Source organism: Aphis gossypii, unplaced genomic scaffold, assembly GCF_020184175.1.
Source record: "Aphis gossypii isolate Hap1 unplaced genomic scaffold, ASM2018417v2 Contig00911, whole genome shotgun sequence".
NCBI classification, from domain to species: domain Eukaryota; kingdom Metazoa; phylum Arthropoda; class Insecta; order Hemiptera; family Aphididae; genus Aphis; species Aphis gossypii.
In genome coordinates, this window is record NW_026083356.1 from 20,615 (window position 1) to 36,679 (window position 16,065).

At 29.6% G+C, this 16,065-nt stretch overlaps 1 protein-coding gene across 1 annotated transcript; it reads left to right on the forward strand.

Moving 5' to 3' along the window:
* The first annotated feature begins 3,168 nt into the window (after positions 1–3,168).
* LOC126555559 (craniofacial development protein 2-like) lies at positions 3,169–3,900 on the forward strand. The gene has a single exon (XM_050210464.1). It carries the CDS (start codon positions 3,169–3,171, stop codon positions 3,898–3,900), a length of 732 nt encoding a protein of 243 aa, XP_050066421.1.
* Positions 3,901–16,065: the final 12,165 nt, after the last annotated feature.

A 16,065-nucleotide genomic window follows, 5' to 3' on the forward strand; every position in this document is an offset into this window, starting at 1 on the left:
TGGAACTGGATATCATAACATTTTAAGCCAAGCCAAGTCATTCCGATAAGGTAAATATTTAATTATTATTTTATTTAAGCTTCTAGGGAACTAATTTATAATTTATAAACAGTTTTATAAATATTCTACGTCACTTACATATTATAGATATTTTAAAATGCTTAAACTAATTTTTTAAAAATTTTATCTATTGTAACATTTAATACATTATATTTTTTTTATTTTTGGTCAAATTTTGTTAATAAATTAAAGTTTGAAGTACATTCATTTTATATTTTCATACAGTTATTACTAGGGCTAGGATTTGTATGCAATAAAAATTGTACAATATGCATTTTAGTTTTTGAAGGATACACACAAAAATATTTTATTTCAAGAAATACATCATTGATTAGCTGATTATCATAAAATACATAATTAAAAATTAAAAATTATTTATTTATTTTTAGCTTAGATTAATTTTATTATTATTTATTATCTTAGTAAAAAAATCTATAATTCTCATTTAATAGTAGAAATATGTGTATTATATGCTACGTCTGCATATTTTTTTAAATTTACAAATATTACTGATCGGTGAACGTATATAGAACATAATAATATATTGTACCATAGAATCGTATTTATAAAAATAAAATTGATGTTTGACCATAAACAAAGTTATATACTTTGATCAGTTTAATTATTATCGACTTAAATACAATAATTCGATCATACTATATATGCAAAAAAACAATGCAAAATAAAAATAGTACCATTTTCATCACAATAATATAAATCGTGGACATTACTCACTTAAATTCCGTTTGGACGTAGCAAAAAAACATGCTGTTACATACAAATCCTAGCCCTGATTATTACCAATTACTATGAACATTGAATATAATGTTATAACTTCTAAATTTTACCGGGTACATTTTTTTGTTATAATAAATAGTGTACCCGCTAGAAGGTCAATTTATTATAGTTTTAATATAATGATATTAGATTTGAAAATTATATTATAAATTTAAATATCGAAGCATTCGCTTCATTTAAGTCCCAATATAGGGTTTTATAAAGGTAAACATAAATTTTAAATCAGTTGCCTTTTTTTTTTTTTGTAAATTTAGTTTCGAAGTCTTGAAAGTATAATATTGCATAATCAATATGAAAAGAACTAAACTAAGTGGTGCTCAGTACAAACGATTATCAAAAGAAAAAAATGACATATAAAAAAAAGTATTAAGTCAAACAAAAAAATTGGATTCGTTTTTTCCTTCTAATAAAAATTGTTCAAATATATCCGAATTAAAAACTGACTGTTCTGTGAATGACTCTGGTGAAATTCCTTTTGCAAATTTGAACTCTCCTGAACAGACTAGTAATATTATAAATTACATCGATAAAAATAAATTAGAGTATTCAAAAAATTCTGAACAAATTATCGATAATATAAGTAATACTAGAAATAGTACTTCTAAAATTTAAATATTGTTTTTGACCAATCAGTTGATAGAGTAGATGGCGAAATGTATGACACCACCAGTGGTAGTTTTGAAAATTCAAATATTGTTGAAAAAATAGTTGATAGTGTGAATATTGATAAATGTATTTCTGTAAGCAATGATGCGTTTGAATCAAATCATAAGAATTACAATGTATTTTTCGATAAAGACCCTGCGTTATGGATATGTAATGAAATGACTCGTGATCACTTTGTCGTACACGGTTTTCATCAGAATAAAGATGTTGATTTATTCAAATCCAAAAGACAATATTCTGATCAAATAAGGTACTTAAACAAGCGTGTTTTTGTAAAAGTACTCAAAAATGGAGAAACGTGTGATAGGACATGGCTAGTATATTCTGAAAGTTTAAGAAAAGTTTTTTGTGGTCCTTGTTTATTATTTAATCATGGAAATAACAATTTACTAGCGTTAACAGGATATGATGACTGGAAAAATGCAAATGTACGCCTTAACCAACACGAAAATTCAAATATTCATAAACAAAGTATTTTAATAATGAATGATAGAAGACATATTAGTTGCCGTGTAGATAAACAGATTGAGTCCCAAATAAATGAAGAAATAAATTATTGGCGTAATATTTTACATAGATTAGTGGTTATTATTCAGTCATTGTCTTCTCGTGGTTTATCATTTCGAGGACATGATCAAAATATAGGGTCAATTCACAATGGTAATTTTTTAATGGTCGTTAAAGTTTTGGCAAAATTTGATCCATTTATGTCTCAACACATTGCAAAATACGGTAACAAAGGTAGTGGATCGACTTCATATTTATCTTCTACTATTTATGAGGAACTTATACAACTATGGCTAATAAAGTTACTTCTAAAATTTAAATTTAAATTTTTAATTTAATTTTCGCTTATTTGAATGCTATTATTATTTTATCCTTAGTTTAAAGTTTTAAAAATATATTTGTAAAATATCCTGGCGTAGGGAAAGTGGCGCTCCCATCGCCCAGTGTACCTCTAGTACACTGCAGTAGCCGTACCCTGACCTCAAGTGGTTGGGGTAGTCTGGTCCTCCAGGTTGGGGGTTGAGCGCAGGGCTAACAACCCTGCCTCGTAAAAATGCTTTGTTCAGGATCCTAAGAACAAGCCTCGGACTAGATTAAATGGAAAAAGACATGGAAACGGAAACACGGAACTTACTTTTGGAACTTGGAACGTACGAACTCTTCACAAACCCGGTACTACACAAAGTATGATTAAGGAAGTAGAAAAATGTGGTCTAGGAGTAGTAGCTCTGCAGGAAATAAGATGGAAGGAAGCAGGAAGTATAGACATGGGCAATATGACAATCTTTTTGGGGGGTGTGATGAAAGAGGACAATATGGAGTTGGTTTTGCGGTACGTAAGAATATAGTACCAACGATAAAAGATTGTAGAATAATTAACCCAAGACTGGCGTTGCTAAAAATAGAGACTAAATGGTTTGATATCGTATTCATTAACGTACATGCACCTACGGAGGACAAATCACAACAAGAAAAAGAAGATTTTTATTCTGAGATAGAACAACTACTAGAAGGGATTATTAATAGCAAAATAAAAATTGTACTATTAGACATGAACGCCAAAATAGGGAAAAAGAGATCATATAGACCAACAGTTTACACGACGTGACTAATGACAATGGCACAAAACTTGTGGATATGGCCATAGGGAAAGGTCTTAAAGTCAAAAGTACAATGTTCCCGCATAAGAACATACATAAAGGGACGTGGGTGTCACCTGATGGTAGACACGTAAACCAAATAGATCATATATTAATAAATGAGAGATTTTCCAATAACATAACGGATGTAAGAACATACAGAGGAGCTGACTGCGACTCTGACCATTTCCTAGTAGCTAGCAACCTTAGGGTTAAGCTAAAAACAATGAGTAGGAATATGAGACCGGAAGGTGTCAGGTATGATGTAGAGAAACTCAGGGATAGTAGGAAAGCTAGAGAATTTCAAGAGAACATGCAGAAAATGGCGCGAGAATTTAACTCAAACACGGAAACAGTAGATGAGCAATGGAAAATAATTAAACATACCCTTGGAAATGTGTCGGAGAAAGTTTTAGGGAAAGCCCATAGAACGAAGAAACCCTGGTTAAATGTTATATACCATAAAGCCCTGAAAAGAAGGAAAATAGCAAGGGAAAAATGGCTGAATGATGCCAGCAACCAGGAAAAAGAAAGAATCTTTAGAGTTAAAAGGAAAGAAGCTCATAACATTTTCAGATGTGAAAAGAGAAAGTATGTTCAAAATTTAATAAGGGAGGCAGAACAAGATTACAGATCACACAGTACACGGCAGCTATATCACAAGGTAAATAGTTTTATAGGTGGATATAGAAGACAAGAAAAATTTCTGAAAAAGGACGATGGAAGCTAGTGACGAATCAGGAAAAATAATGGAGAAATGGGCAGAGTACTTTGAAAAGCTACTCAATTGTGAAGTACCAGTTGATACATTTACATATGGACACAACGAACCCAATGATGATCCCTGCCCACCACCATCAAAGGAAGAAACCGAACAACAGATCAAAAGATTCAAAAACCACAAGTCACCAGGAGAAGATGACCTTCAAGGGGAAATTCTAAAGCATGCGGACAGCTCCATGGTAGAAAGTATATACTTGTTGATAAAAGAAGTGTGGAAGACGGGAATTTTACCGATAGATTGGGGAGTAGCATACATATACCCAATACACAAAAAAGGCGACAAGCAAGTCTGTAGTAACTATAGAGGAATAGCGTTACTAGACACAACATATAAGGTATTATCATATTGCATCCTAGATAGAATCAAACCTCTGGCCGAACAAGTGGTGGGAGACTATCAATGTGGATTCAGGCAAAATAGGTCAACGACAGATCAGATATTTATAATCAGGCAGTTATTCCAGAAAAGCTGGGAATATAATTAGGAACTCCATGTTATCTTCGTTGATTTTCAAAAGGCGTATGACAGTATAGATAGAACTAGCATAACCGAAATTTTGAGACATTTCCATTTCCCAAGGAAAATAGTACATTTAGTTGAAGCTAGTATAAGACAAACTTAAGTCAAAGTCAAAGAAGGAAACGCGATATTGAGGATGGTGGAGGTAAGAACCGGACTTAGACAGGGGGATGCCTTGTCGCCAGTACTTTTTAATTTAGTATTAGAGAAGGTGATCCGAGAAATAAATATTGGAAGAGATGAAGGAGTAAGAATGGATAAAACTTGCTTTAGTCTGCTCGCCTATGCAGACGATATAGTCTTGCTAGGAGAAAATGAACAAAAAGTGGTAGATTTATGCGGCAGGTTAATAGAATCGGCAATGAAAGTAGGGCTACATCTCAGCATAGAAAAAACGCAGTACATGAAAGTTAGTAGGGAACTGGATAACCTTCAGGAAACCGAAACCATAACAGTTGGTCAGTACGAATTCAAAAAAGTAGAAGATTTTAAATACCTGGGCACGATTGTAACGCAGAAGAATGAATGTCAAATTGAAATTCAACAAAGAATAAAAATGGGAACTATATGCTTCTATGCATTAGGCAAACTATTAAGCTCGAAAGTCCTGTCAAAAGAGGTTAAAACTCAGCTGTACTTGACAATAATGCTGTATGGTTCACAATGTTGGACGTTACGAAAGACTGAGGAAGAAAGATTAGCGGTTTTTGAAAGGAAGGTACTTCGTAAAATATATGGACCTATATATGATCAAGATCTTCAAGGATGGAGAAAAAGGCATAATCAAGAACTGACGGAGCTTTTCAATAGACCAAATATTATAAACGAGATCAAACGGAGTAAGTTGGAATGGGCAGGACACGCAATTAGGAAGCAAGATTCAATGGTTCAAAGGGTACTAAAGGAAAACCCAAAGAGAAAAAGACCACTAGGTAGACCAAGGCTGCGCTGGGAAGATGGAATTAAAAAAGATTTCATAAGTGCTGGTGGAGCGGAATATGAGCACGTGGATTGGAAGGAGGTAGCGGAGAATAGGGAAGAATGGGAAAGGATTTGATCTATGGCAAGATAACCTCAATGGCCGTAAAAAAAAAAAAAAAAAAAGCGGGCAAGTGAGTACCGCACTGCTGTACATTAGGTGCCGTATGGATCATTATTATATTATATTATAGGAGTGTTAAATTTGAATCCAATGTTAGTTATCATTGTATACGAAAAACGATTCTGAACGAAGATGATTTGTCAGCCTAGGATATAATTTCTAGTGGTTGGTGAAAAAGGTGGTTTATGTTTTAATGGCCTGAATACAACAAAATTTAAGTTCTTTTATAATAATTGTAAGCTAAACTTATGAAAAACCTTGTATTAAATTTTCAACTCTTAGCTACTTATACAAAAATTTTTATGAAATATACCTACAAAATATTTGCAAGTATTCATAGTTTTGACGAATTTTTGTCAATATTTGAACTTCAAATGCTAATAAAAAAAAATTGTGCCTATGTATTCTTATAATTTTTTAATCACTATAATAAAACTTATGAGGAACTTTGCATTAAATTTTCAAGTATTTTGATAGGGCCAAAAAGATTTTATCGACACATAAAAAAACAATTTTCAGAAAAATTGAAAATTTCAGTTGTCTATAAATAGCTCAAAAAAGTCAAAATATTTTGTAAATTAAATTACGTAAAGAAAACGCGAATCTTAATAACTGGTAAAATGTTCAAGTATCTACGACTTATACTTTTTGAATAATAACAAATATTTAAAATCGTTTGAGGCTAAACTGTTATTTAACGCGGTTTTGTAAAAATTTAAATTTCAAACACTCATAAAAATTTTTTGTCTGAACCCGGTAGAGTTTTTTTTTACAGATATTTGAAGAAAAATTATGGAGAACCTTGTACCAAATTTTTAAAACTTTTTGGTCATCCAAACATTTTTTATCGACACTTTAAATAAAATTTCAGTGGTCTATAAATAACTCAAAAAAAGTCAAAATTTTTGAAAATTTAACTATATACGGATACTACTGACATTAACATTTGGTGAAAATTTCAAGTATTTTCAGTAATTAGTTTTTGAATTACAACCATAAAAAAAAATCGATTTGGTGGAAAACTGGTTTTGCGTAAAAATTGCCGTTTTTCCGTCATTTTTTTTTTTGTTTTTCTTGTTGTTGTTTTGTTGAAAACTGTTGGAAAATGTTAACTTTTTACCTGTATAATGCATCAAGGATATTCACTTTTACATCGGAAACCACCCCCATTGTTTGAAATTGGAGCATTATTTCGACTAGTTATGCTGTACACAGACACAAAAAAAAAAAAAAAAAAAAAAAAAAAAACACACACACCATAGTAAAATCAATACATTCATCACTTCGTTCAGAATCTAAAATATTTGTAAAATATAACGATTTACCTACTATCAAATAATTTTAGATTTTCGTTATAGTTAAAAATTATTAGCAGGTTATGCCTAATTTATATTATAAATTTAGGTATAGGTAGGTACGTTAGATTAGAGCACTCCTTAACTTTAAATTTGTTGACATGATTTTTATAAACATAACGAGCAAAATAAAATAAATTATACAAACAGAAAAATTAACAATATACAAATCAAAATTAATAAAACAACAAAAATTAAATTATTCAAGCATAGACATTTTATCGAACATAAGATTATGTATCAACATAAATAAATTGAAATTTAAAACATAATAATTTATTAAATGATAATACAAATTAAAATTAAACATACCTACTGGTGATACAATTTCTTCAAGGCGATATACCTAAACATTACTACATTAGCAATAAATATACATTGATAAATAATATTAAAACACGTAATCACATAGGTATTAAGTATAAGAATTTAGACGTATTTTATTTATTAGACAAAATTCTTAATTTTGCGGGTAATTTATTAATAAGTTTGTTAGAACTATCTTCTTTCGACCATTTACATTCTTTATAAATTCTAGTTATTAATAAGAGCTGCACAATAAATTCATAATGTCCTTTACATGTCGAGTCATCAAAATTTATAATCTGCTTCTTTAATTTTAATACAGCAACTTTTAACATTCGTTTAACAATTTCTTTTTCGCTTTTTATAACTGCAAACATTTTTGAAAATACATTAAGACCAGTATTGCATATTAATATTTGTAAGCTAGATGGTTTTTTTAATCCCTTGTTGTATGTGTTATTTAGGTGTTCGAAAGTCCTAAAAGTTATTAATAATTGATTTGGTTCAATAATAAGATCTTGAGTCAATAAGTTTTTTTCACAATTTGTACAATTAAAATGTTCAATAGCGCGTTTAGCAAGATAACCTGCAAAGTATATTATTGAACATTCCTCTAATGTTGTTACTTTTGGTTTCTCTAACTCAGTAGATAATGTTGAACATGTTGAACTTGAATATTCATCACTAGAAGTATCATTTATATCGTTTTGAATTTCTTGATCGGAAATGTTTTCGTTTGTATCATTGTTAACTTCAACTTCGATGTTAGATAAAACATCAATAGTTAAAAATTCGTCTTGATCTGCTTCACAATTACATTTCTCCGAAACTTTCATTAAGGAAAATGAACAAATACTTGCAAAACAAGTGCGGAATAATTTTGCAGTTGGATTTCGGGTGTATCATTTTTTTAACTCATAATTGAGAACATATTTTCTAAAGGATCTTGGTTAAGTCTATTTGTTAACAAAAAAAACGTTTTCTCATTCGACGGAAAGATATTTTCGGCTGTAGATCTTTCTATTTCATACAATTGTTTGATAGCAGTTAATGACCACACAATTCCCGTAAAACATGGTGGCACTGAAATTTTATTGTTTTTGTGACATATTTTTTTAGCGTTTTGGAAAGTTGAAATAGTCTTGTTAATGTTTTCAAAAATATGTTTATTATGAGAGCTCATTGGACGTCTGTTAGGGTTTTTATCATAAAGATTTTGACTATTACATGCGTCAAATGTATTGTTTAATTCAAGTAAAAAGTCAGCTGTATCATTAGCAGATTTTGATTTTAACTGACCAGTATGTATTGACGTTTTTATAGCTGAAGATACACTGTTGCTAAATATTTGTAAAGCTAATTTGCATGACATTTTTTGAAATGGATTAGGATTTAAATGAATAGGTGATATTTTACACATACTACGAGCTTTTGAATTTTTATCAATTTCATACGTTTGAACAATATCTTGAAAAACAATTTTTTTTTTTATTTATTTGAATATTAGCATTTAATAAATTGTTACGGACACTTTTAAACAAATGTGGTATATCATGTATTAAATTAAGGTTTTGGTTATGTATATTTGTTGTTGGGTTTGAGTCAGTTCCTCCCTGAAGAGAAAATAATTTTTGATTTTGAGTTCCTTGATCACATACTAGCGCTGTTGGTAGTAATCCAATATCTACAATTTTTTTATACTTGATTTAATTAAAATACACAAATCATTACCCTTGACACCATTGTTGGTTAAAAAATAACATAACGGAAATTTCCAGTTACTATATAACCCTCTCACCATAATTACCAAAGCATGTTTAGCGTATTTTGGAAATCGTCCTAAAACACCTATATCTTCAAACCCTTCAATCAAATCAAGTGATTTATTGTACTCAATGTGTTTCATAATTGCCACTTCATCAAATAAAACTGAACATTTTTTATCACTTTCTTTCATTGAAAAAACTTTTAATTTAATTTGGTTTAAATACTCTTTGACAAAACCAGGTACGTAAAGTATAGATTTTAACCAGCGCCGCACAGTGCTTTCAGAAGGTAAAATTATGCCGTTTTTCCTCATATAAATGTACGCAGAAGGTGACTTGTAGTATAGTGAGAGTGCAAGATTTTTTTCTGTTTTTGTCCAGGGCCTACGATTTTTGTGTAAAACTTGCATTGTCATAATAGCTTTTGAGTTAACCTATGGAAATAACGTTTTATTGAAAAATTGTTGAATATAGTTCTTATTGACTTCATCACTTTAATTTTAATTTTTTAAAGATCTAATGACGGCACGTTTTTTTTTAATATTCTGCGAAGATTTTCAAGTTTTTTTTAAGGATCTCATGTTTATTAACTTTTTTATATAAAGTAACCGTGGGGACTTCTTGAGGACTCGGCATATTTATTAAAGATGATACGTAATTTCTGGTTGTTGGTATTATTGATAATGAAGGGCTGTTTTCCGGAATAACTAATGAAGACGATCCAAATTGACTACTTTCATATGAACGTACCAGTGTTAATACTTTTAAAATATTAGGCGATTCTGAATTCAAGACTTTGTTTTGGTCTATTAGGTAGGTATAAAAAAAAAATATTTGCATATATTATCAATTACCTTTTTACCTCAATTATATTTATATAATTTGTATGAAATTTAAACATTTTAGTAACAATAAAAAAACAACGTGACTATGTATTTTTGTAATTTTTTAACTATAACAAAAATAATTCATGAAGAACTTTGTATACGATTTTCAAGTATTTTAACTCACCCAAGAAATTTTTATCGATAATTATAAAAAAAACTAAACAAAAACGAATATTTCAAATGAGTAATGACTGTAGTAAACCGACGTTTTTAGTATAAAAACGTCGTTCTAAAGTCCAGTGGCCTATAACTATATCACGCCACCGAGTCGGACCACTTATGCCGTTTCCTGATTAGATTAAACACATCAGGCCACTTCATAGACGTAGATCATCCGATTCTCCATCACGGCATGTTCCATATAAATATGAGTCCTCATCATAGATTTAATACGAGTTAGTTTTCGGGAAAAAACCAATAATTCCGACACGTTTTTCTCAAACGACTGAACCACAATACAATTATGATAATTACGCGTTAGATTTAAAAAGAAAAACGCATTATGTTTTAATTGGTCAGGGCCATACGAGGTTATAATGATTCACGAAAATGAAAATATAACAATAAAAAAGGGAGGAAAGACTACAGGTTCCACATAATAATACAAAAAAATATTTCGAGACCGATTTATGAACACTTAAGGTGTCATAACATATTTATATATATATAACTGTAGTTTTTTTATTTGTTATAAGTAGTCATGGTTATATCATTATCATTAGTATTATTTAGTAAATTCGTTTATCAGGTATGATAAATCGAAATATGACGTCCGAAGCTAATATGAGAAGCCTTCTAGCGTATCATTTTATTCAAATCAATCTAATATTAGAAATGTATAAAGCCAAGACCAATATATTATTCGACGTCATACAAGCAGCCAAAGTAGGATTAATACACCCAAGCTTATTAACCCCCAAAGAGTTACTAAAACAGCTTTTAAATATTAAGGTAGGAATGCCAAGTGGTACAGACTTACCCGTAGATTTAAATGAAAGTAATGTACAAGAAATGATACCCCTCTCAGACATAATGATATATTATTCAAATGACAAAATTGTTTTTATTTTAAATATACCTTTAGTATATCAATACGAATTGACACTTTTTCAGCTAATACCTTTACCAGATTGTAATAATAATAATTGTGTTTATATAAAACCTAATTATAAGTATTTAGCTGTAAGTAAATCTAAAGAAATGTATTCAGTCTATGATGAAATTGATCAAAGCCTTTGTAAACATGCCGGCGATTTCCTTTTATGTCCTGAAATTTATCCTTTACATCCTAGAAGCGGACGTCCTATATGCTAGGTGCTTTTACTACAAGAGCCAAAAGAGGTTCCAGATAGTTGCGAAATCATGCAAGTGCAGTTGCGAGCAAATCTATTTCACAAATTGAAGTTCAAGAACGAATGGATCTATGCTACACCAGGAGAAACCATATTCATTACATGCGACCAAGACAATAGAAGTACAAATCATTTCCTAGAAGGAGTAGGTATACTATCTTTAAACGAAACGTGTAAAGCCTATGCGTCACGCGACCTATTGATTCCACATAAAGTCGAAACAGATATTGAACTAATTGATTTTGTACCAAATTCTCAAATTAAAGAACCTGAAGATCGATATGCTAGGTTAACGACTAATATTTTGGAAAATAAGCATATTCGAACCAACCAGATGTTCGATTTAAATATAGTCGCTAAGTCAACATCAGAAATTAAGGAAATGGTGATCAAAGATGCCAAAACAGAACAAATACGAAATAGTAAACGCAGACACGACTATTTATTATATGTAATTAGTACATTAACAATTATCTGTATTGTTCTAACTATAATAAGATGCACAGAAAAACAACCATGGTGCACAATAAACGGTACCAGGAGATCCAGACGAAATATCGCAACAGATCCAGAAGTAGAATTATGGCATTTTCAAACTCCAGTACAAGTCGAAGAACCATACCGGACAGAACCAAACGAAGACGTTCCAGCAACTAATCGAACACAGGACCAGATCAAGGACGACATTATTCCATTACCATCCGCACCTCAGATCAAGACAAGGTATTCCGTGTACCCCACCCAGATGTGATACGGAGTATCGTCTTATAGGGGAGGAATGTAGTAAACCGACGTTTTTAGTATAAAAACGTAGTTCTAAAGTCCAGTGGCCTATAACTATATCACGCCACCGAGTCGGGCCACTAATGCCGTTTCCTGATTGGATTAAACACATCACGCCACTTCATAGACGTAGATCATCCGATTCTCCATCACGGCATGTTCCATATAAATATGAGTCCTCATCATAGATTTAATTAGAGTTAGTTAAGAGTCAGTTAGACTTAGTCAGTGTTGTCACTTGCTCTCCGGTAGTTAAGTACTTGTGCTTACGCTAACGAAAGCCTTTTCATTTATTGTTTTAAAAAGTTAATAAACGTATCAATTGTCTTATTAATCTATTGTTAACTTATATATCTCATCTCTCCAACCTACGACGGAACGTGCATTCGTCGTAAAAGAAGCGTGCAGTAACTATCACTGGTTGCTACATGACCATAAATAACATTAAAATGAACGAAATATTTAAAAAATTATATTATGTAAAGAAAATGCCAATCTAAATAACTGGTTAAATTTTCAAGTACCTATCTACAACTTATACTTTTTGAATAATAACAAATATTTAAAATCGTTTGAGCATAAATCGTTATCGTTACGCATTTTCGTAAAAATTGAAAATTCAAAAAAAAAAAAAAATGTGACAAACGATTTTTGATTTGATTTTAACTACAATATGAACACCTTATAAGACGGTTTGTCAATCTAGGATATTTTATAATATAATAATAATATAATATAACAATTATTATATAATATATTTATTTTGAATTATTATTATTGTTTTCAATAATAACTTATGTGGGAATAGGTTCGTGGAATCATGGTAGAAAATAGAAATGGTGCTTCAATATTATTTAGTATAGATTTTAGTTCAAAATTGTAAATGTCTATAAAATTTTTTTTCGTAACAATTTAACTACAAATGCTTATAAGACAATATAATAAGAAAAATACCTGTTAGATTTTCATCATCAAAATTCAATTCACGGCTTACAATTTTTTTACGACTAACAGGCGTAGTTATCTCCAAATTTGAATTATAGACCGATGAACTATGATCTGGAGATTCTGAAATTTTTAAATAATATCATCAATCATAAAATATTAATCTTACTTTATGTTATTAAAAACATTACTTTCAGAAGAGACATTATGGTATTTTTTAGGAACAGCATTTGGAATTAATGTTAGCATTTTAGCTTTTGGGTTTATGTACATGTTTGTTTCGAAATGATCACCACATATATACCGCTGCCGAAGACGTTTTAGGTTTAACGAGTCCAAAACAATGTTTTCTAAATTCAATAAAAGATATATTATATTTAGGTGTAATATTTTAATGATAATTATAACACTACTTCCACTCATAATAGAATATAATATAATATTTATAAATAATTGTAACAATAGTTATTACTTGTTCAGTAAATTAAAAAATATAACATATAATATGTAAATAACAAATATACTTACCAGAATGTATAATCCATGTTTTCATATTTTGCTCATTTTTTGGAAATGAGTGAAAGTTTAAATTTGGATAATTGCGTTTATTTTTACCACAATTAAAGTAAAAGCACTTACGGCTAGAAGTCATATTTATGAAAAATTTAACAACAAAATATAAAATAAGTGTAATAACTAATAAGTAATAACTCGCACAGATCTATAATATTGGGACTCTGATAAATGACAATAGTCGTGATGCAAAGCTTGCCCGATGAATGACATACAAGTATTATATGATTGGATTTCATCCGAATAATTATTTTTATTTTTATATTTATAAAATAAAAATATAACTTATCAAAATAAACACCGTGTAATACCAAATTTAGTTTACTATATTGTCTATTTATAATACACTGAATATGTGATGTTGTATTATAATCGGCGGCATACGATTTATTGCATGAAACATAAATTAATTCAATTATGTGTATCATAATATTTTCCAAATATTATTGTTTTGATTTATTTCAATATAGTTCACATAAGAAATAAAAAAAAATTGTTCGTCTATTGGCCCTATTGCTCTATTGGACCTATAAACTAACGATTTTCGCTGAGTTATAATCCTTGATTTTGTTACGTGGTTACTGTCATAAGTTGTTATAATAATAGTTAAAAAATATAAAAGAAGATGCATTTGTTTTGGCAAAAATTAATTCAACCTACTGGATTACTAGGTATATTACTTTAATAGCAATGATATTATAAAATTTACACTTAAGTGTATTATTATAGAAATAGTGGTTGCCTTCGCTCAGAATCATTTTTCGTATACCTAATTATAATTTTATGTCATTGAATTAAAATTTAACACATCCAGTACAGTGATCCATAAGACACCTAATGATCAGCATAAAAAACGTATGGTTCGTGTGCCGGAAGTTAGTTTTTAGTTTTTTACTCGTAAATCATCAGTCAATAGTATGGGCGCCTCAGGGGGGTGCCGGGAGAGGCCATGGCCCCCTTGCTTTTTATGCCAATGTTTGTATAGACACCGTGCAGACATACACTAGCGCTCGCGTTGGTGTACGTATGCAGTTTTTGTATGATAATGTTATATGGATATTGTATTCTGGTATACTATTAGAGTATCAGTATTATTACTATTAATAATAATTAAAACAATTTTAAATACCGATTTTTAATTATTTGTATTTATTGACTCTATATCTCTGTTCATTTTTATTTATTACCTATTTGTTGTTAAAAATGAGTAAAATCTGCTGTGTTGTTAACTGCAGTAATACCTACTTATAAAAACACTACAAATGTTAAGTTTTATAATTTTAAAATATAGATATTAAAAAAAAAAAAGGTTTTATTTGGAAAATACTGAAGCATTATTTAAATATCTAATTTATATTATATAATACACATTGGGTCATTTGCAAAATATGTTTTAAAAAATATTATTCAAACTTAAACTGCATAAATATTATCTATTTTAACTTTATTATATAAAAAGTTATTACATGATTAAATAGCATATAAGTATTAATTTATTGATTTTTCTAGAAATTTAGCTTCAACTAAAAATATTTTAATTGAATCTGTGAGATATTTTATATTTTTGTAGTTCTTTAATCTATATTATTAAGTTGAATTTACTATGTTATAATGTTAAATATTTTTAGTAAGTATCTTTATACTAAAATAAAAAAGTATTGGGTAATTATAAACAATTTCAATAAAGCGCAATGTTTACTATGAAGCTGATGATTGGAAAATATTATAGCTTCTCAAATTTCAAAATGCTCATTAGCTGAGCATCAATTGTAAAAAGGCAAAGAAAAACAAATATCAAAGAGCCAGACCATATTTCTGATCTTTATGATTTATCTGTTGATACATTGAGTGGAAAGAAATTTTTAAATAAAACTATTAAACGACATGATGATTATATCATGATTTTTACAACAATTGAAAATTGTAATTATTTAAAAAATTCGCAATTTTGGATTTTAGACGGAACTTTTAAATCGTGTCCTAAGCTTTTTAAACAATTTTATGTTGTGCACGGTTCAATTTCGCGAAATGGAAACGATATGGTATTTCCATTAGTATTTGCATTAATGGCTGGCAAAGATGAAGATTTATATAATATGTTATTTTCTAATTTAAATAAATTTGCTGAAGAAAATGGAATCTTTTTTAAAGAAAATAAATATTTGGAAATAATAACCGATTTCGAACTGGCAGCGATTAATGCAATCAATAATGTTTTTCCATTTGCAATCCATTCGGCATGTTTTTTCATTTACAACAGTCGATATATCGTAAGATCCAGCGTTAGGTTTGGTTACAAAGTACAAAAATGTGCTCGAGTTCAATTTTCGAGCCCGTAAAATTGCAAGTTTAGCGTTTTTGCCCCCGGAGAAAGTGAAGGAGGCGTGGGGTATTTTGAAATCTGAATTTGAGAACGATGAAATTGATCTAGTAACATATTTTGAAGAAAACTATGTGATTGGAAAAATTAGGATGAGGTTTAGAAAAAATGAAGCAACGCGTTACGAACCATGTTTTCCTATT